The sequence below is a fragment of the Cannabis sativa genome, chromosome 2 (genome assembly GCF_029168945.1).
Source record: "Cannabis sativa cultivar Pink pepper isolate KNU-18-1 chromosome 2, ASM2916894v1, whole genome shotgun sequence".
NCBI classification, from domain to species: Eukaryota; Viridiplantae; Streptophyta; class Magnoliopsida; order Rosales; family Cannabaceae; genus Cannabis; species Cannabis sativa.
Genome location: NC_083602.1, coordinates 91,762,785 through 91,789,329, shown reverse-complemented (window position 1 = coordinate 91,789,329; position 26,545 = coordinate 91,762,785). Strand labels below are relative to the sequence as shown.

The 26,545-nt window shown below is 28.7% G+C and overlaps 2 protein-coding genes across 3 annotated transcripts; both read left to right on the top strand.

Moving 5' to 3' along the window:
• Positions 1–1,241: 1,241 nt before the first annotated feature.
• LOC115721168 (ribosome biogenesis protein bms1) lies at positions 1,242–8,941 on the top strand. Of its 2 annotated transcripts, none has more exons than XM_030650422.2 (18): positions 1,242–1,487; positions 1,584–1,730; positions 2,222–2,312; positions 2,392–2,510; positions 2,958–3,148; positions 3,272–3,482; positions 3,738–3,990; positions 4,084–4,421; positions 4,758–4,884; positions 5,106–5,281; positions 5,439–5,788; positions 6,081–6,177; positions 6,266–6,484; positions 7,100–7,339; positions 7,540–7,749; positions 7,868–8,137; positions 8,231–8,434; positions 8,521–8,941. In XM_030650422.2, the coding sequence occupies exons 1-18, from the start codon at positions 1,341–1,343 to the stop codon at positions 8,683–8,685; spliced, it is 3,555 nt and encodes a 1,184-aa protein (XP_030506282.2). In that variant the 5' UTR covers positions 1,242–1,340; the 3' UTR covers positions 8,686–8,941. The 2 variants fall into 2 exon arrangements, with proteins under 2 accessions (XP_030506282.2, XP_030506281.2); XM_030650421.2 differs by having other exon boundaries at positions 1,243–1,487; positions 5,436–5,788.
• Positions 8,942–11,198: 2,257 nt separating this feature from the next.
• Positions 11,199–14,922, top strand: LOC115719541 (uncharacterized GPI-anchored protein At1g61900). The gene is made up of 8 exons (XM_030648624.2): positions 11,199–11,499; positions 12,209–12,376; positions 12,643–13,500; positions 13,804–14,049; positions 14,154–14,168; positions 14,283–14,423; positions 14,502–14,549; positions 14,642–14,922. Exons 2-8 carry the CDS (start codon positions 12,343–12,345, stop codon positions 14,713–14,715), a joined length of 1,416 nt encoding a protein of 471 aa, XP_030504484.2. The 5' UTR covers positions 11,199–11,499; positions 12,209–12,342; the 3' UTR covers positions 14,716–14,922.
• Positions 14,923–26,545: the final 11,623 nt, after the last annotated feature.

The following is a 26,545-nucleotide window of genomic DNA, read 5'->3' as shown; positions in this document are numbered from 1 at the left end:
AATTTATAGGACTCTAATAGTAATTTACAAAGATAATAAAGTTATGGATCCTACTCTCATAGTAGATGGATTAGATAAAGGGATCTATTTTCACCTTATGTGTTTATCTTATCTCATGAAGGTTTCTCTTCTTTAATTAAGAAGTTAAGAAAAAAGAATATGGTATTAAGCAATGACAATGACATGTATGTTTTATTGTAAGACTATACTTATCAAAGCAACAAATGTACTTGTTTATAATTTTTGAGATTGCTTCTTAAGATTAATTTTGCAAAATCTTCGATATTTTATAGTTTTAAATATACAAGAGCTAAAATTGAAATATTGTGCGTGGATTCCCATAAAGTTCTTACTTTGGTTTACCTAGTATAATAGAGTGAAATAGAACAACTATATTAAGGTTCTTAAAAAGGAATTAAGGAAAGTAATTTAAGGTACTAGAGTAAATTATTGTCTCATGCGAGAAAATAAATTTTTATTTTTATCAAAATTATTGCACAAAGCTTTACCAAACTCTGTAATGAGTAATTTTCCTTCTTCCTAATGAAATTTATAGGTAGATGGATGAAACATATGATTTTGCAAAGACTTAAAACATTTAGTTGGGATGAGTTTTCATAGCTTATGTGAATTTAATTGGCTCTTTCGAAAAAACAAGAATAATTTTATTTAAGATTGTAAAAACGTTATAACAAAATTAAATATTTCGTTATAATTTCTAAAACACTGTAACAATGCTGCTCATTATCGAACAATAATTGTTCGAGTTGCTTATTTTCATGCCAATTGTATGTTTAGTGAAAATTGAGCTCTTAATTTTTTTTAATAACGTGATCTAAATCACATTAAGATATTCGCGAGAATACTTCAACAATTAGCACAAGAACCTCTTCGAACTAACATGACTCATTATATAGCCTAAGATCATATTTAGCCAAATTATAAACCGCAATGTTATTTGTATGAAACATATTAGACAAAATTGCCTTAAAAAATTTAAACAATAATAAATTAATTACTTTCATTGTAATCAACTCCAAATTAAATATCTAATGAAATGGACGATTTATCTCATTAATGAAAGTTTAAATTTTTTATTATTTTTTTAAAAAAATATTAATAATAAATTAAGTACCTTCATTGTCATTTTTTATTTTATAAAAGCCACTTTTACAAAATAATATAATTAAGAGACCTTAATTGCAAAATAGCAAAGTTTAATTAAGCAGCTTCGTCTCCAAAAACCCTAAACCCCAAAAACTCTCACCTGAGACAAACTCTTCCACCAAAGACACAAACTTTATCTCTCAGTTTTAGGGTTTCCACTTTCTACGCCAACAATGGCGATCGATGCTGGAGCCACGGACCAGTCTCACAAGTCTCACAGGACTAGTCAGGCTGGTGCTTCGGCAAAGAAGAAGAAAGGCGGAAAGTCCGGGAAGAAGAAAGGCGAGGTTTCTGAAAACGATAGGAAGCAAAATCCTAAGGTTATCTTCTATGATTCTCTTTTTACTTCGATTCAACACTGTTATTTTGTATTTTGGGGTTAATTTGAATATATATATATGTATTATCCTGTTTAGGCATTTACTTTCAATTCATCGGTGAAAGCGAAGCGATTGCAATCGCGTACTGTTGAGAAAGAGCAGCGTAGACTTCATGTTCCTACTATTGATCGGAGCTATGGTGAACCGCCTCCTTTTGTTATTCTCGTTCAGGGACCTCCTAAGGTATTTGAATTTTATTATTGGGTTTTGAGAGAATTTGCCAAACTAACAACTTTAAAATGTTAAATTAGCAAAATGCTTTATTTGATATGTATATATGTGTGTGTATGTTCTGTCATCTGTGTTATAGTTCTTGGAATTGATAGCATATATATATATATATACTCTATTTGATGCTATTTATAAAAGATAAGACTATGACATGATTTGCCTTGATAAATTTTGTGATATGCTTATATATATCTTTCCTTAAGCTAGAGAAGTAGTTAAATGAGTTTACGAATACAAATACGAAAGAAGATTAGTTTTATTTTAAGTTGAATGATTAAGACAGCTCTTGGTGTTTTTCATAAAAGGCCATTGAGTTCGGCTGATCACATTGGTTTAATTTGTCTGTTTTTCATAAAAAGCCATTGAGTTCAGCTCTTGGTTGCACAAACACGGTTATTTTGCTATTGGTGTGCATTTTTATTTATTGGTTGTGGAATTTGTAGGTTGGGAAGTCTCTTTTGATAAAATCATTAGTGAAGCATTATACTAAACATAATCTGCCATCGGTTCAGGGACCAATTACTGTTGTTTCAGGTTTGTATCTATCTATATTGAAATTATTCTTGATGCTAAGCAAAGATTTGAGCTGATTAATTTTATTTGAATTCGTTAGGTAAGAATAGGCGGGTACAGTTTGTGGAGTGCCCTAATGATATCAATGGCATGATTGATGCTGCCAAGTTTGCGGATTTGGCATTGCTTCTTATAGATGGAAGTTATGGTTTCGAAATGGTGAGTCGAATTATTTGTAATTGTTTTGCTATTTTTTTCGTTTCTAATTGATTGATTTTAAGCTCTTTTTAGCTTTAAGGATTAAAAAAAAGGAGTGTTTGGATAAAACATAAAAGTTGCTTCTCCCAAATGGATTTTTGAGAAGCTATCTTTTAAGATATCCAAACTTTTTGAAAAGAGCTTTTCACTAAAAATTGATCTTTATATAATAGTTACCCAAGCTGAAAAAAAGTTAAGCCAAAGTTTTACTTATTTTATACTTTAAGCAATTAGCAAAAGTAAAAATTAAGCCAACCTAGGCCATTATATGCTTGCATCTTTTGCTTGCGAACCGTCTTGGATTTATTTATCTGATTTTTGCATATGGACTTATTTATTAGTTTCCTTGATGCTGATTGGTCAATTTAGTTGGTCATATGCTAATGATTTTACATTGGTTTTATGTAGGAAACATTTGAATTTCTCAATATATTACAAGTCCATGGCTTTCCAAAGGTCATGGGAGTTCTTACTCACCTTGATAAGTTCAACGATGCAAAGAAGTTGAGGAAGACAAAGCAGCAGCTTAAACATCGATTCTGGACTGAAATATACGATGGGGCTAAATTGTTTTATTTATCTGGTCTAATTCACGATAAGTAAGTATCACCTGACCATTTTGTTGCCAAGGACCATTCATGTTTATGCAAACCAATAAAGCCTATTTAGCATCCTTATTCTTTACACGTTTTGTAATTAACATTTTCTCTTTTGATGAGTAGGTATCTTAAACGTGAAGTACATAATCTTGCACGGTTTATATCTGTTACAAAGTTCCATCCTTTGTCTTGGCGAGCTTCTCATCCTTATGTTTTGGTAGATCGTTTTGAAGATGCCACACATCCTAACGAAGTGCATCAGAATAGAAAATGTGACAGGAACGTCATACTTTATGGTTACTTGCGTGGCTGTAACTTTAAAAAGGGAACTAAGGTATGTATATACTTAAAAGTCTGTCATTGTTACTTCAATTTGATTTGGTGAAAACTCTTCTATTCGTTCTAATTGTTTTATATTCTCTTGGTGGGGTTACTTTAAAATTTTTGTCACTTCTGTTGCAAAGTTTATCTTTATTGTTCTATGTATATTTATTATTTGTTTTGTCTTGTCATTGAGAATCAGAAGTTGATTTTTTTCTCTCTCACAAAAGAAATATGAACAAATTATTGCCATGTTTTCTCGAGACAGGTTCATATTGCTGGCGTTGGTGATTATGCTGCTAGTGTTTCTAACTTGCCCGACCCTTGTCCTTTGCCATCAGCTGCAAAAAAGAAGGGTTTACGTGACAAGGAAAAATTATTTTATGCTCCTATGTCTGGACTTGGAGATTTAGTCTACGACAAAGATGCGGTATATGTTAATATAAACCGTCATTTTCTCCAATACTCCACAGTTGATCAAGAAGAGGAAAATAAAGAAAATGGGGAAGCAACAAAAGAAGGTGACTTGTTTAAAGACTGATAGAAAATTTTCCTTCATTGTTGCAAGTACTAAAAATTGTAATTACTAAGCATTTGACTTGACATATTAACAGAAAAGGAAGATGAGGTGGGTGTGGCTTTGGTAAAATCTCTTCAAAAGGCAAAATATTCAGTTGATGAAAAGTTAGAGAAGAGCTTCATTTCACTTTTTGGTCGGAAGCCTGAATCAGAATCACGAGAAGATAATGAAAAGTTAGATCAAGCTGAAGCTACTGAAGGAGATGCAGTGATGGATAGTGAAGCAGAGGTTTCAGATGAAGATAACGATGATGATGTTTCAGAGCAACAAACTGAGCAAAACGAGCAAGTGAAGGAACATGTTGAATTTCATGGAGGAAGGCTAAGGAGAAAAGCTGTTTTTGGAGAAGACATTGCTGATGATAATGGGAAGGTGAATTTGGTGAACTTATTTATAGCTTTGCTAATTGAAAATATGAATTGAAGAATGTCCAATTTAATAACACAAGTACTTGTTAAAAAGCCGGATTTGGTGTATCATTAAGGGATTTGCCCTTTCTTGTGATTCCTACAGATGGGAATGAGGCCTTGAAATAAGAATGTTGCATAAACAATTTTATGGTTATGTATGTTTTGATGAGGTTAATGATGTTATTATGTTGATTTGATTGATATATTGATTGATATGAATTATAAATGGTTATGTCATTTAAATTAGAAAAATGTTCTTCATTTTATACTAAGGTTCTCTACATTTGTGTCGTTGTAGGATTTAGATGATGAGGATGATGATGAGGATGAAGATGAGGATGATGTTGGTGGTAGTGATTCAGAAAATGAAGCAGCTTCTGGTTCAGATGCCTCTGGTGATGATGAAGAGATTGATGAAGCAGAGGGTACATTTCAACGTTTCTTTTGAATTTATAATACACTAGTGTTCTTATTTTTCATATAGCAGTGCTACTCATTATCAAAAGTGTGTAAATTTTTACATGATCATTAACTTGATGGAAAATGGTCGATTAGTATGCTGTTTTTGTTTATTGAAGTTAGTAAATTGTAAGTCAGGCTGCTTAATATATTATCACTTTCTGCAATATTTTGGTCCTGATTTCAGAGGGCATGGGAAATATTTCGAGATGGAAAGAGTCTATAATAGAAAGAACTAACTCGAGACAAACTACTAGCCTTATGGAACTTGTATATGGGAAGACTACATCAATTAATGAAGAAGAGAGTGGTGAGGAAAGTGATGGAGATGAGTTCTTTAAGCCAAAAGGTGAATGGAGCAAGGTTTGTACTGCACAGTTTTTTTTGTGAAGTCTTCTTGATGGTTCTTTCCCTGACGTTTTAACATGCAATTCTTGCATTTGTTTTCCTTTATAACACCAAACAACATGCTTTTTTACTTTTTTTCTTTGCTTTCGCGTTTCTCTTTATTCTTTAGAAGAAAACAAGTGATGGAGTTGATGGTGAGAATCTGAATCCCGAGGACTGTTCCAAATTCAGAAATCGTTCTAGTCTCAAGGACTGGAAAGAGGACGACAAGCTTATTGCAAGTATTCGTGATCGCTTTGTTACTGGTGACTGGTCGAAAGCTGCTCAAAGAAATAAGACATCAGAAGACAACATTGAAGATGATGATGTGTATGGTGACTTCGAAGATTTAGAAACTGGAGAGAAGCATGGCGGGAGTCATGCAGATCAAGTTGGCAAAGGCACTGATCACAAGGAAGATGAGTTAGCAAATGAAGAGCGGAGGTTAAAAAAGCTTGCACTTCGTGCAAAGTTCGATGCTCAATATCCTTTTTTAAGCAATATACTTATAGTTTTTACATTATCTATCCACTCATTGCCTTCCAAAATATAACTTAGAAATTTATTAGACAAAGGGTTTTGAAAATTATTCTTTTAGTTATCTGTTATTTGTAGGCTCGTTATAGTTTCTATATTGAGTCATCACCCTATAGTATTTGGGAGCAAGGAAATACTAGCATGGGAATCAAACCTCAGAACTTCCCTATGCCATTATTTTCACTCTCTTAGGTATTAGAACCTGTGTGAAATTTCTGTGACCTTAACTTCGATGTACTTTTGAAGAAGCTGAATTATCAGAAGAAGAATTAGATGGTAAACATGGAGCCAAGGTTCTTAGAGATCAGCCTAAAGAAATTGGATATTTTGACAAGGTAAACTCTCTGACATAATCCTAGTAAGTTTATCTGCAATGTAAACTGTAGGAGGGCACTAACTTCTTAGCTGATGCATGTTTTCCAGTTGAAGGAGGAGATTGAAATTCAGAAGCAAATGAACATGGCTGAACTTAATGAACTTGACAATGATACCAGATTGGAGATAGAAGGATTTCGAACTGGGACTTACGTCAGGTTGGAGATTCATGGTGTCCCTGTTGAGATGGTTGATCATTTTGATCCCTGCCAACCTATTTTGGTTGGTGGAATTGGTCTCGGGGAAGAAAGCGTCGGATATATGCAGGTTGACTTACATTACAAAAAGTTATTCTCTTTCTTTGCTGTGCTTATTTTCTTCTCGATGTTGTATAATTTGCCTATTATCATTTCTCACTACCAGGTTTGTTGAGACATAAGAGGTTTTTTTTTACCTGCATTTGTTCCATACCATTCTTATTTTGTTTGGTTTCTCTCTAACTATATTTAGAGGTGTTGGTTTTTGCTTATAAGAAGTTTCGTAGACACTTTGGCCTGTTGGCTAGAGAAAATCGTTGCTTCTTTAAATCGTCAAACAACTCAAATATAAATTAGTAATCTTGTATACTCTCCCTAGTTAATAATTTACATGTCATTTGTATAATTATTAAAACTGAATCATCCATGTTCGTGAAAAAGTTTTGTGATCAACTGAACAAGAATGAAATGAGTGCTTTTGTATAATTATTAGAAAGTATTGATTGAGCTTATTTTATAAATTGTGGCTGATAGGTTCCATCTTAGGACCAAATTGACATACTTATTAGAAGCTTGAATAGGTTTTACTAAGAATTTTCAAGAACACATGAGCTTTTGATGATTTTTTTTCTCTTCGTGTTAACAAATGCAAGGAATCTTTATGATATATTGTCATTCTTCACAGGCGAGGCTAAAGCGACACAGGTGGCACAAGAAAGTACTCAAAACAAGAGATCCTATTATTGTTTCTGTAGGGTGGAGGCGATACCAAACCATGCCTGTTTATGCTATTGAAGATGCCAACGAAAGGCATCGAATGCTTAAGTATACTCCTGAACACATGCATTGCCTTGCAATGTTTTGGGGCCCTCTTGCCCCTCCTAACACCGGAGTGGTTGCTTTTCAAAATTTATCTAACAACCAGGTACGCATATGCTCTTTAGTGCTTATCAACTCAAATGAGGATATGATCTAGTTCATAACATAAGGTTGTTGTTTTGTGTTCATGTCACGATTAATTGGTTGGAGGTTTTGTCTCTCAAAAGATTGTCAGAATTAGGATGAGAAGTATTATGCTCTAAGTGGTTCCGATTATCTTATATTTTGTTTTATTTGGTTGTTCAGGCAACGTTTAGGATTACAGCGACTGCAGTTATTCTTGAGTCCAAACATGAAACCAAGATAGTGAAGAAGCTGAAGCTAGTTGGGTATCCCTGTAAGATCTTCAAGAAGACAGCATTTATAAAGGACATGTTTACTTCGGATCATGAAATAGCTCGATTCGAAGGTGCTGCTGTCACTACAGTCTCTAAGATTAGAGGGCAAGTGAAGAAGGTATGCCTCCTGCTGAGTGCAAAGTCAATATCTTGGTGGTTATCATATATTAACGAACAAGTTTAATTTTCGTTTATATGAAATGTTAATTAATTTTTATTTGTTTTAACCCGACCAGGCTGCAAAGGAAGAAATCGGTAACCATCCCAAGAAGATGGGAGGACAAGTAAAGGAAGGAATCGTTAGGTGCACTTTTGAAGATAAGATTAAAATGAGCGACATTGTCTTTTTACGAGCTTGGACCCGAGTTGATGTTCCTCAATTTTTCAACCCGTTGACAACATCTTTGCAACCTCGTCAACAAACCTGGCAAGGAATGAAAACTCTAGCTGAATTGAGGAGAGAACACAATCTTCCTATCCCTGTTAACAAGGATTCACTCTATAAGGTAACTCAATCTCGTTTTGGTATTCTTTTTCTTGTTCTGTTTCGCCACTGAGTTTTCTTAATTATGTAATTATTTTTTTTTCTTTCTCAACAGCCAATTGAAAGGAAGGTTAAAAAATTCAATCCCATGGTGGTACCTAAGTCTTTACAAGCAGCTCTTCCATTTGCGTCGAAGCCTAAGGACATACCCAGCCGAAGAAAACCTCTTCTTGAGAACAGAAGAGCTGTTGTCATGGAGCCTCACGAGAGAAAAGTTCATGCTCTGGTTCAGCATCTTCGGCTTATCAGACACGAGAAGGTATAATTAGTTTTTATAAAATTATTTACAGATTGAATATTTGAGTTGTGAAAATCTTGATTGTTATGTGTTTTTGAATTCTGCAGACGAAAAAGCGGAAGATCAAAGATGACAAGAAAAGAAAAGAACTCGAAACTCAGAAAGCCAAAGACGACGAGATAGCAAGAAAGCGGCAGAGAGAGGAGAGACGTGAGAGATATCGTGAACAAGAGAAACAAACAAAGAAACTTAAGAGAAACTCAGATAGGTGAAAGTAGTAAGTGGGATTTGTCTACTGCTCACAGTTAACTTTATTCACATTGCAATTTTGCTTTGATCTTCCATTTTTGATTGTATTTTTTTACCTTGCTCACATACAAGCCTCAATTTTGTCCCTTTGATGTATTATATATTAAGTTAATATATAAACTATGTTTCACTTTCAAGTTGTGCATTAGTAAGAACACTAGTTTTCGTGTACCCTCTTATAAAAATAATTATAATAATAATCAAGGATTGTTTTACTAATTTTTGTGTGTATATAATAAATACAAAATTATTAGTGGCTGCAAATTTGGTATAAGATATATTTGAGGCATAATTCCCAATAGTTTGGGAGTTTGAAAATTTCGGGACACAATTTAGTACATGTGAAGTGGTTTAGGGTACAAATTAGTACATGGGGAAGTTTTAAAGGGTTTAAAAAGTACGAAATATAATTTAGTATATGTAAAAGTTTAAAGAGTTTTTAAAGGTTTAAAAAGTTTGGGGTATAATTTACAATTTAGTATATGTGAATGTTCGAGTGAAGTTTTTAATGGTTTGAAAGATTTAGGATACAATTTAGTACATGTGAAAGTTCAGGGAAAGTTTTCAAGGGTTTGAAAGGTTTGGATTTAGAGCACAATTTAGTACACTTTTATCGGCAAAGTTTGTAACAGCTTGAAAAGTTTGGAGCACAATTTAGTAAAGGGGAGAAAATTGTAATGAATGTTTTGGTGTTATCTGTATGTGATAGATATTCCTTGGCATGAGTATGACATTCACATGTATGGAAATGTGTATATGTGAGAAATGTTTGAGTGAGTCATCATTGTTTTCGACAAAGCTTGTGCTTGATACGACGTTGGATTTTGTCCACCACCCAAATCATGATCCATCCTAACTTCTAAGTCCTCATCCTTTATTCATTCATTCATTCTATTATATCATTTTATCATTTGTACTTTGGCTGGCTCTCACTGTCCTTATCTTATGCCATTATGTGACCCCAATCATACACATATATGCTCAAACTTTAATGTAGTGAAAAGAAAAAAAATAAATAGAAAATGTTAAATCTTGTTTATGGTATGGTCACATGTAATCTTTTTTCTATTTAGCAACAAGTGGTATTTATTTACCATAACAATGAAATAAAGCTTCTAACAATAACAATAGTACTTAATATGAAAAAACTAACAACAAAGAACAAAGTTAATATTTTTTTGGACGATTATTATGTTATGTTCTAACTACTCTAATTATATTTTTTGGATACTATTTTTCCTCAAAATTTTTCTTAGTGGGTGTACTCAAGTGGTTTTAATGAAAAAAAGGTGTAGATTTTTCTTTTTTTAGTCATAAACCTCCAAAGTAAGAACTTTTTGATATGAACGAATGTTTTTTTAGAAAGAGAGGACATTGTTGTGCTTGTGCCATGAAAGAGGAAAATTATTGATTTTACATGCGATCAAGGTGAATAGGTGGTCATCCTTCTTAGAACAATTCGACTTAAATCGACTTGAGAGTCACTGGCAGTGGACTTAGAATTTTATTCGAGGACAAAATAAAATATTAAAACAATATAATATATAAATGTAATTATATATATTTATTTATGAGGGGTAAACACCTATTTATTCTACATAATTAATTTAATTTTAATTTTGTGTACATGTAAGAATACTACTTATCTATTATTGGGTTTGCCACCATTGAGAGCAAAATCTTATTCTTAAACTAATGATATAAGTGGGCGCTTGGACACTTATAATTTTAGAAAATTCTAACTTTAGATCTCTTGTATGTAATGAAAAGTGTGGTTATATGTTTGATAAAAGGCATTGGATTAAAATGAAAAATTAAATTTTAGTTAAAAACAATAAAACTCAAATACTTTTGTTCAAAAACAATAACAAATTTTCATTAATTTTTTTATTTAGTAATAAAAACTTGATCAAATCATAACAACACTGCACCTTTATCAAATTGTATCTCAAATCAATATAATCACTGAGATATTTTATTATATTATTTATTAAACTGTTTGGAAAAAAATTAAAATTATTTTAGTGTGTTTGTATAACTTGAAAAGGTAATCAAAACTCAAAAGGTTAAAATTTAATTAATTTACCATTATTAAAAAACATACTTATCTTTTATTTATAGTTTTTTTAATTAATAAAATAAAAATAAAAATAAAGTAAGTTATTTTAATTTTTAATTAAAAATATTATCTTATTATTATGGTCGAGCAAGACCACTTTTTCAAGTGTTACCTTTTCAAAAAAATAATAATAAAAAAGGAAGTGCATTTAACGGCGTCGTTTTTTGTCAGGCCACATAACGGAGTTAGTCCAAGGACCAAACTAACAATATACGCAAACTTCAAGGACTTAACAGTAAAGTACCAAACTGCAAATATCTACAAACTTTAAGGGCTTCTTTATTAATAAAAAGAGACCCGAGTCAATCGGGTCGAGTTGAAAAAAAAGGTTAAAACTTAAAAAGTTAGAAAAGAAGAAAAAAACTCCACTGTCGTCCACTTTCTCTCTCTTTCTCTTTCTCTCTCTAGTAATTATAATTATAATAATTAAAATTAAATTAAAATAAAAATAAATAAAAATAAAAAATAATAAGTCCAACTCCACCGCCTCGGATTCCAACAACTTCCCCCAATTCTTTCACCAAACTCCGATTTAGGGTTTCCAAATCTGCCCCCTTTTTCCGATCGTCTTCAAAATTCATACCAAGTTTCGATTTTTCAACTCATTGGATTCGATTCTAAACCCCTTTTGTCACTCAGATGACTTCAATCTCTTCAGGTCACTTCTCTCTCATTTTTTCTCTCTGTACTGATTTTTATTTACTCCGATGAGTATGGTAATTCTTGTTTGGTAGCTGAGAAAGTAAGGAAAAATTGTGTCTTTGAGCTTTTTTTAAGGATAATGTAAGTATTGGGGTTGGTTGAGCTTCAGGTTCAGCTTGAGCTGTGTTTTATTTATGTGTATATATATATTTGTAGAGGGAGTAAGATGAATCTGGGGAATTTTTGTTAGTTATTTTAGTTGATGAACTAGTGTTGGTAGGGTTTCAGGAGTTATCTTAACAGTAGGTACTGTAGTTTAGTTTGTTGTTTCTTTGATTTTTGATAACATAAAAAAGCTTTATGGTAATTAAAGACTCCTTATGAATGGTTGGCTCTTGAGATTTTGGAGTAAAAGCATGTATTTTTATTATTAAATTCTAGCAAAATAAGAAAGGTAGGGTTGAACTTTACTTGTGCTTATTAACAATTAACATGGTTGGGCTCACTGAAACTGGTTAAATTATCCAGTAATCGCATGACTTTTTCTTACTTTTTTTGGCTAGTAAATGCATAATATTATTGTGAAGCTTTTGTTTGTATCTTTCTCAAAAGTGACAATTTAATTTGTCTGAACAGAGTAGTACTGAATGAAATGTTTATTTTATGAAGCTTTAAGAGTTTATCTGCTTTTTTAGTAATTAATTCGAGTTATATTTTTGTTATAGTTACCATTGGCCTAATGCTTGAAGGGGCCACAGGCACCACCATATGGCTATGAACTATTTTTGGGCGTATCTGGAATTACTGGGGGACTCACTTATGTAAAATATATCAATGGTACCCGAAGGATAGCGGAGTTATGGACTGTTTTCGAGCTGTTATTTATTTTAAAGGCAAGTTACTAAGTTTAACTACTCACCATCTAGTTGAACATCAGTGGTACTTCATTTTTGTATAATATAGTTATTCTAAGGTTTTGGCTTTAAGCTTTAAGCTTCATGTATCGAATGTATATGATTTATCCATCTTCTAACAGGAATTTCTATACGTGTTTACTTACATTATTCTTACCCTTTTGTACTTTTGCTTATGTAGTAAATTTTTTTTACTTCCTTTAACATGAGAATTTGAGCGAAAGTTTATTTCTTTATGGTTGCAGGTTCATTGCCGCATTGGTTATTATCATTATTTCTAATATGGATATCCGGTTTTCAGGATGTAGTGGCATTGCAGCCACTGCTTAAGCAAACTAATTTTTCTTCCGTATCAGAGCTAACAAAACAACCTATTAGTGGATTCTTCGAGCCAATTGAAATATCACCAGCTGTTCTTCCACATAATCCACGTCCAGATGAACCTTTACCTCCAATGTACCCGACCTTCCCAACAAGATATAATCCTGTCTTGACTGGAAAATGTCCTGTAAAATTTTCTGCAATATCGAGTATCTTGGACAAAACAGCATCTGATTGTTCTCAACCTTTGGCAGCACTTGTAGCAAATGTAATATGTTGTCCCCAACTTAATAGTTTAGTTCATGTCTTCAAGGGTTTCTCTAGCTTCAGCTCAGATAAGTTGGTGTTACAAAACTCGAGTGCTAATTACTGTTTCGAAGATATTATTAATATCTTGGCGAGCAGAGGGGCAAACAGTTCAATTCCCACGCTTTGCTCGGTAAAACCATCAAACCTCACAGGTGGGTCTTGCCCGGTAAATGATGTTCTTACATTTGAAAAAACGGTTAATACAAGCAAATTACTGGAGGCTTGCAGTAGTGTGGATCCTCTTAAGGAGTGTTGCAGACCGATTTGTCAGCCTGCAATTATGGAAGCTGCACTCCAGATTTCAGGAAAACAGTTGACGATCAATGAGAACAAGAATGTAGCGGGGGGTTTTGCTCATTTTGATTATCTTAGTGATTGTAAAGGAGTGGTTTATGCATACATTTCAAGGAAACTATCAATGGATACAGCAAATGCTGCATTTCGAATATTATCATCCTGCAAAGTTAACAAAGGTATAGTGTTGGAGTATCTTGAAGATGTGTATTGTGTACGAACAAAGCATTGCACTTGTTTTCGGGTTTGTCTAAAAGATTAGATTTATATTTGCAGGATAATGCTAGAAATTTCATCAAATAATCACATTCTAGACTTTTGGTCATGTCATGTTGGCACAGTGCCTGTTACTACAAAAACTCTATTTTTTTATATCGATATTTTATTTTGTTCATAAAAGTAGCATTGAAAGGCATATGTTTTGACTTAGTTATCAATACATACTCATGTTTCTTCTCATTCCATAGTCATTACTTGTGCAGTTTGCCCTTTGGATTTTAAGCAGCCTTCAGAAGTTATCAAAGCATGTCGCAATGTAGCTGCCCCGAGTCCTTCCTGCTGCAGCTCATTAAATGCTTACATTGCTGGAATACAAAAGCAAATGCTGATTACAAATAGACAAGCCATGATCTGTGCAACAGTATTTGGATCCATGTTGCGGAAAGGAGGGGTGATGACTGATATTTTCGAGCTTTGTGATGTTGACTTGAAAGATTTTAGCATACAAGGTTGCTTTCTATGCATGATATTATTGTCATTCATATTTTGCATTACATTTTTCCTTCCTAAGCTGATGATTTAATTCTTTTTCCTTTTATGGCCACTCGAGCAGCATATGGACAAGAAGGTATGTTGGTCGTTTATCTCTCTTTTACCGTTATTGTTTGGAGCTTTAGTTAGTTGTGGGAATGCTTGTCGCTATGGCTAAGTGTTTTAAGTTTAAATTTTTATCCGATTACAGGTTGTCTCCTTCGAAGCCTTCCTACAGATGTGATATTCGACAATATAACCGGCTTCAGCTTTACATGTGACTTGAGTGACAATATTGCAGCACCATGGCCTTCATCATCTTCAATGACATCGATTTCCCTTTGTGCACCCGGTAACTTCTCAAAACATTAATCTCTTTCTTATTATTCTCTATTTTTCGTTCGTATCTAAATTTAATTGGTTTACACAGAGATGTCGCTGCCTGCATTACCAACCTCGGAGACTTTTAAAAACACCGGTGCATTTCATTGCCCCCCATCTTCAAAATATTCTAGTTCCATAACTTCCATGTCAAAAAAAATTGATCTTTCTTTTCTTCTGTTGCTGCAGGCTGTGGTGGTATCGCGGTGGAATTTGTTGTACCCATTTTTTCATTTTTGGTTTTCGGTGCATTTTCGCTCTGAAAAATACTAAAGCTGATGAGGGTTGGTTGGGAATTAGGATGGTTTTATTAGGGTTGGGGGGGGGGGGGGGGGGTCCTTTTTTTTGGAATTGACCTTTTGGTGTGGATTTTGCTTGTAAATTTTGAGTTAGTCTTTTTCTCCATGTATAGCACAAGTTTCTTTCTTTCTTCTTCTTCTTTTGTTAATTTCAGATCAGAGTTCCACATTTTCACCAAGTGTCCAAAATTCCAAATTAAAACACAAAAAGTCAAAGATTGACTAAATATCAATTGGGTTGGGTTTTGGGTACCTCAATTTTTGTGTTTTCCAATGTTTTAAGTAAGATTTTTCTTTGACAAAATCAAAGAGGGCAACTACTAATTGTAATTGAGTAATCTTTGTAATGTAAAATAATAAATGAAGCTAGATTTTGTCTTCTTTGGTCAAACCAAAAAAAAGGGAAAAATTTATGCCTTGCACCTCAAAAAGAAATAGGATTATTTATGCCAAGTTAACTTAATCTTGAAACTAAATTATTGTCACTATTTTTCTGTCAAAAAAATGAAATATTGATGTTTTATTATGGGGAATATGATAAAAGCTTTTGTTTAATTAATTACGAGTAAAAAAATATTTGATGAAGAGATTATGAAAGACATTAATTTTCACTTCCATTAAATGAATATTTTGAATGACTAATTCACCCCAATATAAGTATGTACTATGTGCAATGTGGATGATTCATTGTGGGATTTTATGTACGTGACAAGAAGTAACATGTCTAAGGCTGTTTCAAATTTGACAAAACATTGATGATAAATTGGTGAAGCAGAACAAGTTATCTAAGCAAATATAATGGATGATGTTAATGTTCTGAATGAATCTATTGATGCCTTGAATGGGAAGTTATGTGTTATGGAGAGTAAACAGGATTTTTCTAATGCTACTTTATACTATTTGTGTAGCTTTATTGATGGGAAGAGAGTTAAAATGCCCGAAACACTTAAAACTGTCGCCCCCTTATCGCGTGGTTTGCTCACATTTTCGGGGGCTTCGAGCCTTGTGGGATTGAAAGACATTGCAGATTCTTTATCTGGTGTTTATTCTGAAGATGGTGTTGATAACAGGTTGGAGAAGTCATTGAGAAACTCAATAAGGTTGGTAGCAACTAGAATTGGGTGTTGAGTACTTATCATTTCAAGAATTATGTAGGGAATATGGATTGAGGAAATATAGTGTGTATAGTAAGATTAATCTATGGGGGAGTTGTTTTATTGTTCTAATACGTAGTTTTATGCTTTTTATTAACTTGTTACCGCGGTTTTCTTCCGCCACAAGCGAGGCTTGTCAATAATTTTGAGTAGGGATCAGTCTAAGTAAGCTCGGCCCCTGAACTTTAGTGAGCTATAGAAAAAAAAAACAGAATTTTATTTAGAAAAAAATATAGTATTTTTAAAATTAATAAAACAAATATGTAATTTTAAAAAGAAATTCTTTTTTTGAAGGTTAGGTGGGCCTTAGGTACAGGCTTAGTTTGCCTATTCTTAGGGTCGTGCTTGAGTTTACGACAGAGAAAATTACATTGTATACATACTTTATTTTTTTCATTTTAATTTTTACCTTTATTTTTATATTTTTAAGATATACTCACTTTTATAGATGATGTCCCCATTATACCATTATACTCTTAGGTTAATGTAAATTATATGCTAAACTTAAGTGGAAGGTAAAGATATATTGGACAATCCACTCACAAAATGGATACATTTTAATGAAATATAATATAAAAGTGTTTTTGATTAGTAGATACAGAAAAGAGATATTCCTTAACTTATTCATGTAATTTTTTTCCTCATAGTTGTAAGATTTATTATTCAAAAAATGTGTTAAGAGAAACCGAATTACATAATGTGTGCTAAGACAGGCTAGGCGTGTACTTAGGGTTTACCAAATTCAGGGCTAAAAAAAACTCCTTCATAAAATACACATATTTTTATATTAATTTTCGAAAATATCATTTTTTTTAAAAAAAAATTGGGCCCAATTAAAAAATGGGTAAGTTGAAAAATGACACTTTTATTAATCAATTAATCAAATTTACCTCTATTTTTATATTTATTTGGAACATACCTCTTTTTATGTGTATTGTACCCAAAATACCCTGGCATAAGAGAGTCACATGGAGAGTATCTTGAAGTGATAGGGCAAAATTGGTATAATCTTTGAAAAAATAGGTAAAAATGATAGACTTTAAAAAATAGGGTAAAAATAAAAGAGAACAATAAAAAAGGGTATAGAGTATCATTTCCTCATTATTAAAAAAAGCATATATTTGAGACCTAATGTATGTTGTAATGGGAAATATTTTGTTGATGTTTCTAATAGTATGGATTATATATGTATTTGTGGTGATGAAGAAGTGAGATATGTGTATATAGTTGATACATATATTGTTGTGGTTCTCTATAACTAAAAGATTTCCATGATTTGTTTTTTTAAAACTATGTCATTCTAAATCATAATGTATATTGTTGATTATATATTATTTTCTTGGTAATTAAATTTGGATTGTTCTATGAAAATATTCTAATACATATTTGTGTTTATAAATGCATTTAACTTTATTCGACAACCTTAATTGACATGTTTGTCACTATAAATATTTTATCATTTCTTTTGTTATTTTTAGAATAAGTTATATGAAGTAAAAAAAATAAAGTTTAAAATAATCAATCAAATAATAAAAAAAAATTATACTAGCATGAGATATACTAGTAGTACTAATTAACACGAAAAATAAAGTGATAATTTGTAGCGATTATTTATAATAATTACTAAATTAAGATAAATAAAATTTAATATTTAATTATATTAATAATAATATAATATATTAGTGAATTTTAGGATTAATTTTTCATAATTAATTATATATAAGAATTTATGCAATGATGAATATGGATCCAAAGGACAGAGTATGGACAAAGCCACTTGAAAATGACTTGGATTTCCACCATTGCCAGACTAATCTAATAACCCCACACACTATATATGCAAAGTCAATCTCATAATGTCAAATGGATATTAATAACACTATTATTATTATTATTATTATTATTATTATTATTCAATTTTTCAATTCAAACCATCTTTATTTATACATATATATTATTATATTTGTGGCCCTAGACCTCTTCCATAAATATATCTATTATAATGTATGTATGGCCCTCCTCTTCTCTTTATTTCGTAATATATTCCATTTCTTACATCATCACTACTATATACATATATAGATTCTTTAGCTTTATCTTTCACTCTATTATATATGTACTAAGTACTTATATATACAATACTTATGTGATTTTCTACATTTATCTCAAAAAAGTACAAATCAAGTTCACATGAAACATATTCTTAATTTGGACTATTATTATTTAAAATCTAATTTCAAAGCTCTATTATATATATATATAAAATAATTTATAGTATAAATATTTAAATTTAATTTTTAGTTGTAAATAAATATTTAAATTTAATATTTTACGGTAATAATATTTAAGTTATACTTTTAAAAATTAAGTAATTTACACTATAAATACTTAAGTTTAACTTTCAGTTCAAAATAAATACTTAAGTTTAATTTTTGGCAGTAATAATACATATGTTATATTTCTAGAACTGTGTAGGTGTCTGACCGTTAAATGTCAAATCATTATCCACGCGTTATTTTTTTATTGATATATTTGAATTAGGACCAATCACAGATTACCACGTAGCAACTTAACACTTAACAGTCAAACACTTATAAAAATTCTAAAATTATAACTTAGATATCGTTACTGCCAAAAATTAGACTTAAATATTTAATTATTTACAGTTAGGAGTTAAACTTAAGTATTTATCTCGTAAATTACTCTTAAAATAACTTTAAGTACCTGATCATTAAGACTCATACGTGACAGTTTTTAATTGGTTCAGGTCATTAAATTTTATTTTATATTTAAAATTTAATTTAAATATACTAATAAAAAAAATGACACATGGATAAAGACTTGACACTTAACGGTCAGATAACTACGAAAATTCTAGAAATATAACTTAACTATTTATCTATAAACTGAGAAAGTTAATTAAACTTAAGTATATACGTCGCAAATTACTCTTATATATTGCATTATGAGTTATTGTACTAATTAAGCAGATTTTAATCCAACTCTTAACATTTATTTAAATTAAATGGTGATTAATTTCATTTTAAACTACACTCCTTAATGTAGCGCGCTCTAGAAAGCAAATAGTGTGAAAATTGTACTATATTTAGTTATGATATAATTATTAACCTTTACAAGGACTAAATTGCAAACACTAATTTTTGTCATTTTTTGATGATGAAATATCATAATTAATGATGATTATGATGATGATGCCATATCCCATTACCGTTCGTGTAAATATAAGTGTAAACTCATAATCTATTTTTTTAATTAAGATATTTATAATAATTTAAAGTTGAAAAAAACATCTTTGATTATGATATAAAAAGCTAGCAAATATTTCAAGTCAAAAGATAAATCTTCTTGCAGTTGATAGTGTAGGTTTCCATGGCTATATATATATATATATATATATATATATATATATATATATATAGTGTCACACTATCTAATGAGCCAAAATGTTAGATTATTATATATAATAAATATTACAAATCAAAATAAAAGACAAATATTTATTCACTACTACTTACCATTATACATATAAAAATAAAAATAAAATTATATATTTATAGATATATATCACTATCTAATGAGCCATATGTTGGATTATTATATATAATATTAAATAATATTACAAATCAAAATAAAAGACAAATATATTTCATGTATACCATTATATATAAAAATAAAATTATGTATATTTATTTCATATATATAAAAAAAATAGAAAATGTGTTGTTGATGTTGGTTGCATGTGACAAAATCTTTAAAGAGACTATCACATACGTAAATAACTTGTCTTATTGTTTGTATGGAAGTGCTTCTTTTGAGACTTAATATATTTTATACACATTTATATACATATATATATATTGTTTTTTTTTTGGTAATATCAATCACTGAATAATATTACAATTAATTAATTAATTAAAGGGAAGAGCTAGCTACCTTAATTAGTGGTTATCATGCATGGAAAATTTACTAGGTTTCAATGTTTCATCCTATTAAATGTCCACACAAACAAAATAATTAATTAATATATTAAAAAAGGTTCTTTAATTAATTAAGTTTTCTTTTTATTCAAAGATAATTTTGGTTAAGGTTGGATATAAAAAAAACCAACTTTCTCCCTCTGCATGCATATATAATTAATATAAATAATAATACTGATTTCATTTGAAATGTCCACACAAACAAAACAATTAATACAATATATAGTAAAAAAAAATTAAAAAAGGTCTCTCTTTGATTTAAGTTTTCTTTTTATTCAAAGACAATTTTGGTTAAGGCTGTGAATATATATATATATATATATATATATTAATGCAAATATATATAAATATATATACACCAACTTTCTCCCTCTGCATGCTAAAATCAAGCATGAACACAAAAGGTTTTGGTCCATATATAAATATATAAATTTATATATATATCAGAGCTAGCACAGAGATATATGTAATAACCTTTTTTCTGCAACAATAGGGATCGAGAGAGATGCTTTATTTTTATTATTATTATTATTATTATTTTAGAAAAAAAAAAATATTAATTACAAAAAGTTGTGTGTGTACCTAACACATTGCTTGAAGTAGTAGCAATTTTTCTTTAAAAAAAATAAATTGTTAAAATTTATTTTAGAATATACATTTATACTATAAATTCATTTCAATATCTTTTAAGATTTTTAGTGATTAAAATGATCCGTCCGATTAACTCAATCATTAATCTAACCATTACAAAAGTGATAAAAAAAAATACATAAACAACTATGAAATATTACAACTAAAAATATTACTTTTTAGTGATAACTTCTCGTTTACAATATAGATTTTTTTTAATTAAATATCACTTTTAATTTAATTACAACAAAAATTATTATTTGTCACCAAAAATAGTATTTAAATATAAGTTATCACTAATTAATTTCAATTACAGTTAAAAATATATTTAATGATAACAAATTAACTGTAATTTTTATAATTAATATTTTTAGCTATAGAAATTTTAATAATAACATAAAAGTTATGATAATATATATTTTGAGTCTAAAATTGTATTGTGATGAAATGTTAAAATTTTTGTAGTGTATAATTATAGTAAGAGTTTATTTTTGATGATATAGCTTTATATTGGTTTGTGGGATTTTGAGTGGCAAGTACAAATTACAATGGTATATAGGGAGGTGTGCTTACTCTTCTTTTTTACTGTGAAAAAAAATCTAAGTAAGACTCTTGACCTATTTTTGCACACATTTTGATTAAGATTGTTCTTTCTTTCTTTCTTCTTACACATATTATTATTATTATTATTATTATTATTATTATTATTATTATTATTATTATTGGAGACTCAACAAAATTAACATTAATACTTGTGATTTATTATTATTTAATTTCCCATGCAACTTGTTCTTAATTTTTCTTGAACATATCATTTTCTTTCTTACATAAGAATAAAGACCATTGCTTTGCACCTTCTAAAGATGCTTCTTTTTGTTCTTTTAAGTAATTAAGCAAAGAAGACAGCCTACCATGTATATATATAATATTTTATGGTATAAATAATTAAATTTAATTTTTAGTTGTAGATAAATATTAAATTTAATTTTTGATGTTAATAATATTTAAATTATATTTTTAAAATTTTCGTAGATATTTGACCGTTAAGTATTATTATTACTCACGTATAATTTTTTATTGGTATATTTAAATTAATTTTTAAATATAAAATAAAAATTTAATAATTTAAACTAATCAAGAACTGCCATATGGTCATTCTCTTAACACTTAGCACTTATGAAAATTTTTAAAAGTATAACTTAAATATTATTATTACTAAAATTAAATTTAAACTGAGAGTTAAATTTAAATATTTGTACCACAAATTATTTATAAATATATGTGTGATTTTTTTTTTTTGGGAAAAAAATAAATAAAAAGGTTTTCAATGTGTCATTAATTGTAGCTATAAGGTTTTCTAGGCTCATGCTTGGCTTTCATAAATAATTATCTCTTCTCTTTTTACTCACTCTAGTCAAAAAGGACAATAATTCTTTTACATTCCATTATGCATTTCATATAGGTTATAGTAATTATGTTGTCTCCTATATATCTATAAATATTTATATATAATTATATAAATGTAGATAGTCTTATTAATTAGTTCTTCTTCTTCTATTTTGGTTCTTTCAAACTTGCTTACATAGCTCTCATTGATTTGCTATGGGACCCATTAATAGTAATATATAGTACTTTTTTCTTTTTTTTTTGATTTTGATTTTCATATGTATAAGCCTTACTTGCATATGAATAATTAATATATATATATATATAATTAATTAGTGGAGCCTACTTTTCTCTCTATTGCTTTTTAGTGGCTCATATATATCAAATAATTGTACTAATGAACAAGAAGTTTTTCTTATATGATATGAATAGTACTTATTGTGCTTTAATAATTATGTCATCAAAAGAAAGTTGTATATGTTCTTAAATTTTAATTATATCATGAAATAATGTAATAATTAAGATCTAAATATATGCAACCACTATAAAAAAAATTATTTTTAATTACAACAAAATTTATAATTAAAAATAAAAAAATTGTGACTAATTATAAATTATTATTCCTACATTATAACTAAAAGGTTCATGATTAAAAGTATTAATCACAAAAATCACAATTAATTTACTGTGATTTAATCACAATATTAATTTGTTGTGACTAAAACTAAATTAGTAACAATTTGTATCTAAATACTTTATGTTTTAGTCACAAATAACTTTTTGTTATAACTAAAAGTCACATTTAGTAACAAAAAATTATGTTGTGACTGTTTTTTTTTATTGAAGAGTTGGGTTAGTGTTTTTGTGCCTTTTATTTTTGTTAGATACTTTAATTAATTAAATCACTAATTAATTAATTAACCACCTCATATTGCATTAGCAAATAGCAATTAATGATTCATGAGATCTATCAACTTTGAATCTAATTTTTTTTTTTATTTTATTAAAAAAAAGGACAGAAAATTCTCAATGAAGTTGAAACTTCAACTATATAAATCAAAACCTTAATTATTATAATAACTTCATTTTCATTTTTAATATAAATATATATATATATTTAAAAATTAAATGAGTGTGTTGTGTGTGCATGCACAACCCAACACTTTGATTTCTAGCTAAGTTGTAAGAATGAAGCAAAGACCCCACAAATAAAAGTCTCACTGTGTTGCAGGCTATATATAGTACACTATATATACACATATATAAATATATATATATATACACACAATATTTCTTGTTCTATTGCAGAATCATTGTATAGCAGAAGCAAATGTCTAAACTCATCATGTAGTTGTTTGCATACTTGGATTCTGTCTTGTGAAGAAAAGCATTTCATTTATTATCATAACGGTTAGATTATGATTGAGTTGATCTAACGGTTATAGTTAATTAGTAATTAATAGATATCCCTTGTTATTTTTTTTATGAAAACAACAAAATTCATCCTATTATATATTATGTGTGAGCAATTAATCCCCTAAAAAGAGTGTTTTCAGCTGGTAGATGTTTTGATATTTAGAAAAAAAAAAATTAGTCTATATTTTTATTTATAATTGCATATAGTTATTTAGGATTATTTATAAATTATTTAGAAAATTCTTAATAGTTTACAGTACCGAAAATAAAGTTATTTAAACAGTTACGTACCACGCGTGTAAGAAAAAACAGTCATAATTTAGATTTTTGGTATTGTAAACTACTCAAAATTTTCTAAGGGTGCGTTTGGAAGTAACTATATAATTACTAGGTATGGTAATTACTAGGGTGGTAATTACACAGTGTAGTAATTACACTATATTTTAAAATGCTATGTTTGGATATGAGGTGGTAATTACATATGAATTTTTCATATCTTGTTTAGCAAAATAGTTAGTAATTACATGAAAAAATAATATTTTTTAGTAGCTAATGTTTAATATGGAAAGTTTTTAGTAATTACATAGTGTAATTACATTCAATTCTCTTGGGAGGCCATGAGAATTGGAGAGTGTAATTGGAACCCCTCAATTACTTCCAATTACACAGTTACAGTGTAATAACATGGTCAGACAAACATGTCAAATTGTGTAATTACCTCCAATTACACACAAATCCAATTACATTGTGGCTTTCCAAACGCACCCTAAAAATTTATAAATGGTCTTAAATAACTATAACATACACGATTATAAAAAAAATTAAATTAAAAAACTTTGCTATAAATATGTAAATTAATAAAAACTTTATCTAAACAACCCTTTAAGAGAGTATATTGTATACATACCCACAATATATGTATAATTAATAATAGAGTAATAGCAACATAAATATTTAAAGTTTTAAGTTTGTAAACGGCATAAATTTAACATTTATGTTTAGCGATATAAGTACTTAATATTTGTAAAATTGTAATTTCTTTTAATTTTGTCAGTATAGATTCCGTTTTGAATTTATTAAAAGAATATTTGAAAATAACTGATATTACATGTTTCTATCTAGATTCATTGATTTAGAATATGAGTTTTACATATGTTATGTTTAAAATAATAACAAAATCTATACTTATAAAATTAAAAATTAATTATATTTTTATAAACATTAATTAGTATGACCTTAAAATTAAATATTGAATTTTATAATACTACAAATTTAAGATTTTAAATACTTACTCTATTTGCTAACATAAGCGTATGCATAGTACATGATGATTATGAGTTGAGAGTTTTTGTTTGATATGAGAGACTTTTAGTGTGTCATTTATTTGGATGTGACACTGCCAATTCTATCTTCTAGTACTTGTAACTAAGTGGTTCCTTATATTTCCAAGTTTCCATATCATATATATTATAATTAATATACATATATTTATCTATATAAATTATATATAAAAAAATAAACAATAAGAATTGGCAAAAATTGTTCATGCATGAGAAGAATTACTTTAATTACTTTAATGATCTCATCTCACATATTCCAATAAGGTAAGAAAAATTCATCCTTGTTTGTATTTAATGATCATCATTTGGTTTTGATTGCCAAATACTTTTTTTTTTTTTTTGCTTTTTAATTAATTATTTATTATTAATGAAAAAGTATTAGTGATGAGATGAGATTAAAAAAAGTGTATTCTTTCGGCTTAATATATATATATTTAAATTAAAACAAAAAGAAAAGAATATTTCAATATATACATACAAGTGTATTTTAATTTATCATCTTTTTTAAATAGAAAAGCTCATTAATTAGAGAAGAACATGATTCTCTTCTCTTTTGGATAACATGGTTATATAAATTTATAGCCAAATAATTAAAAAAAAAAAGTCAATATATACATATATATTTATTTATATTATTTATATATACACCGACACAATCAAAAATACCCTTTTGACTAAACATAAATATGTTTGGAATAATATCATGTAGTATACATCATGAGATAATATTACATTGACAAAAACAAAAACTAAAAAAAATAAATATATATACAAAGTTCATCTCAATCATGTCAAGTATCACTAAATTATATATAGTATGGTACAAAATTTATAATATATATTTTTTTATGTTTGACAAAAAATGAAATAAAAATAATTTGAATATCCCATTCCACCTTATTAATTATTGTCATTATATTCCAAAGTAATTATAATAAATATAATTAACTTAATAATATTAATAAAGTGGGAAATGACTTGTCTTAAGATGAGTAGGCATGGAATGGAAGATTTAGACAAAAGTGATGTTGAGATTGATGTTGTTGTTCCCTTGTGATCTTTACCTACAAACATATATATATACATACACATATAGATATAGATATAGAGATATATAAACATAAGACTATATAGCATATGGTACTATTTCACACAAGAATGGGAATAGCTATGATAATAATGAACATTTTGAGTGATCACATAATAATTTGCCCATCAAAAAGTTAGCCAAGGCCCCTAGACAATGACTCATCAATAACACAAATTGAGACACCATACATACATTCATTTATGGCACTTAATAAATGTAAATTTACAAGTGACAAAATTGAGAAAATATTTTTTTTTTTTTTAAAAATGTAAAATTTATATAGAATAAACTAAATTTATAAACATGCATATAATTTTTATTTAGAAACAAAAATCAAAAGGGGTCAACTATCTCTACTTATCTCAATCTAAATTTGGTCTTAATTACCAATACTATCATTGATTCAAAGAAAAAGCAAAAAATAGAAAGAAAGAATAATAATAATAAGGGATAGAAAATAGATCCAATTCAAATAATTTTTAATTATATGTAATAAAATAAAAATATACATTAATAGTAGAAAAAATGATTTTAATTCCCGTTCTTATACATAATAAACTTTTAATTACTTCAATTTTGAATTTCTCTCCTCAATAAATTATTCAATATTTTATTACTTTCAATCATCTTTTCTTTCTAACCAAACAAACATATATTTTTCTTTATTTTCTATACTTTTCTTTTGCTCTTTTCTTTAATTATTCATAATAATTTTTTTTAAAAGTAAATTTTTTAAATAGTAAAATTTTAATTTCAGTTCTTGCACATAAAAATTAAACA

What these genes read in the sequence shown, in the direction of transcription:
- LOC115721168 (XM_030650421.2), top strand. Translation starts at nt 1,341, where the DNA reads ATGGCGATCGATGCTGGAGCCACGGACCAGTCTCACAAGTCTCACAGG. An exon ending in CGTGCAAAGTTCGATGCTCA is followed by an intron (nt 5,789 to 6,080) that starts ATATCCTTTTTT and finishes ACTTCGATGTAC; the next exon opens with TTTTGAAGAAGCTGAATTAT. An exon ending in GGCTTATCAGACACGAGAAG is followed by an intron (nt 8,435 to 8,520) that starts GTATAATTAGTT and finishes TGAATTCTGCAG; the next exon opens with ACGAAAAAGCGGAAGATCAA.
- LOC115719541 (XM_030648624.2), top strand. Translation starts at nt 12,343, where the DNA reads ATGGACTGTTTTCGAGCTGTTATTTATTTTAAAG. An exon ending in AGCTGTTATTTATTTTAAAG is followed by an intron (nt 12,377 to 12,642) that starts GCAAGTTACTAA and finishes TTATGGTTGCAG; the next exon opens with GTTCATTGCCGCATTGGTTA. An exon ending in ATCCTGCAAAGTTAACAAAG is followed by an intron (nt 13,501 to 13,803) that starts GTATAGTGTTGG and finishes TTACTTGTGCAG; the next exon opens with TTTGCCCTTTGGATTTTAAG.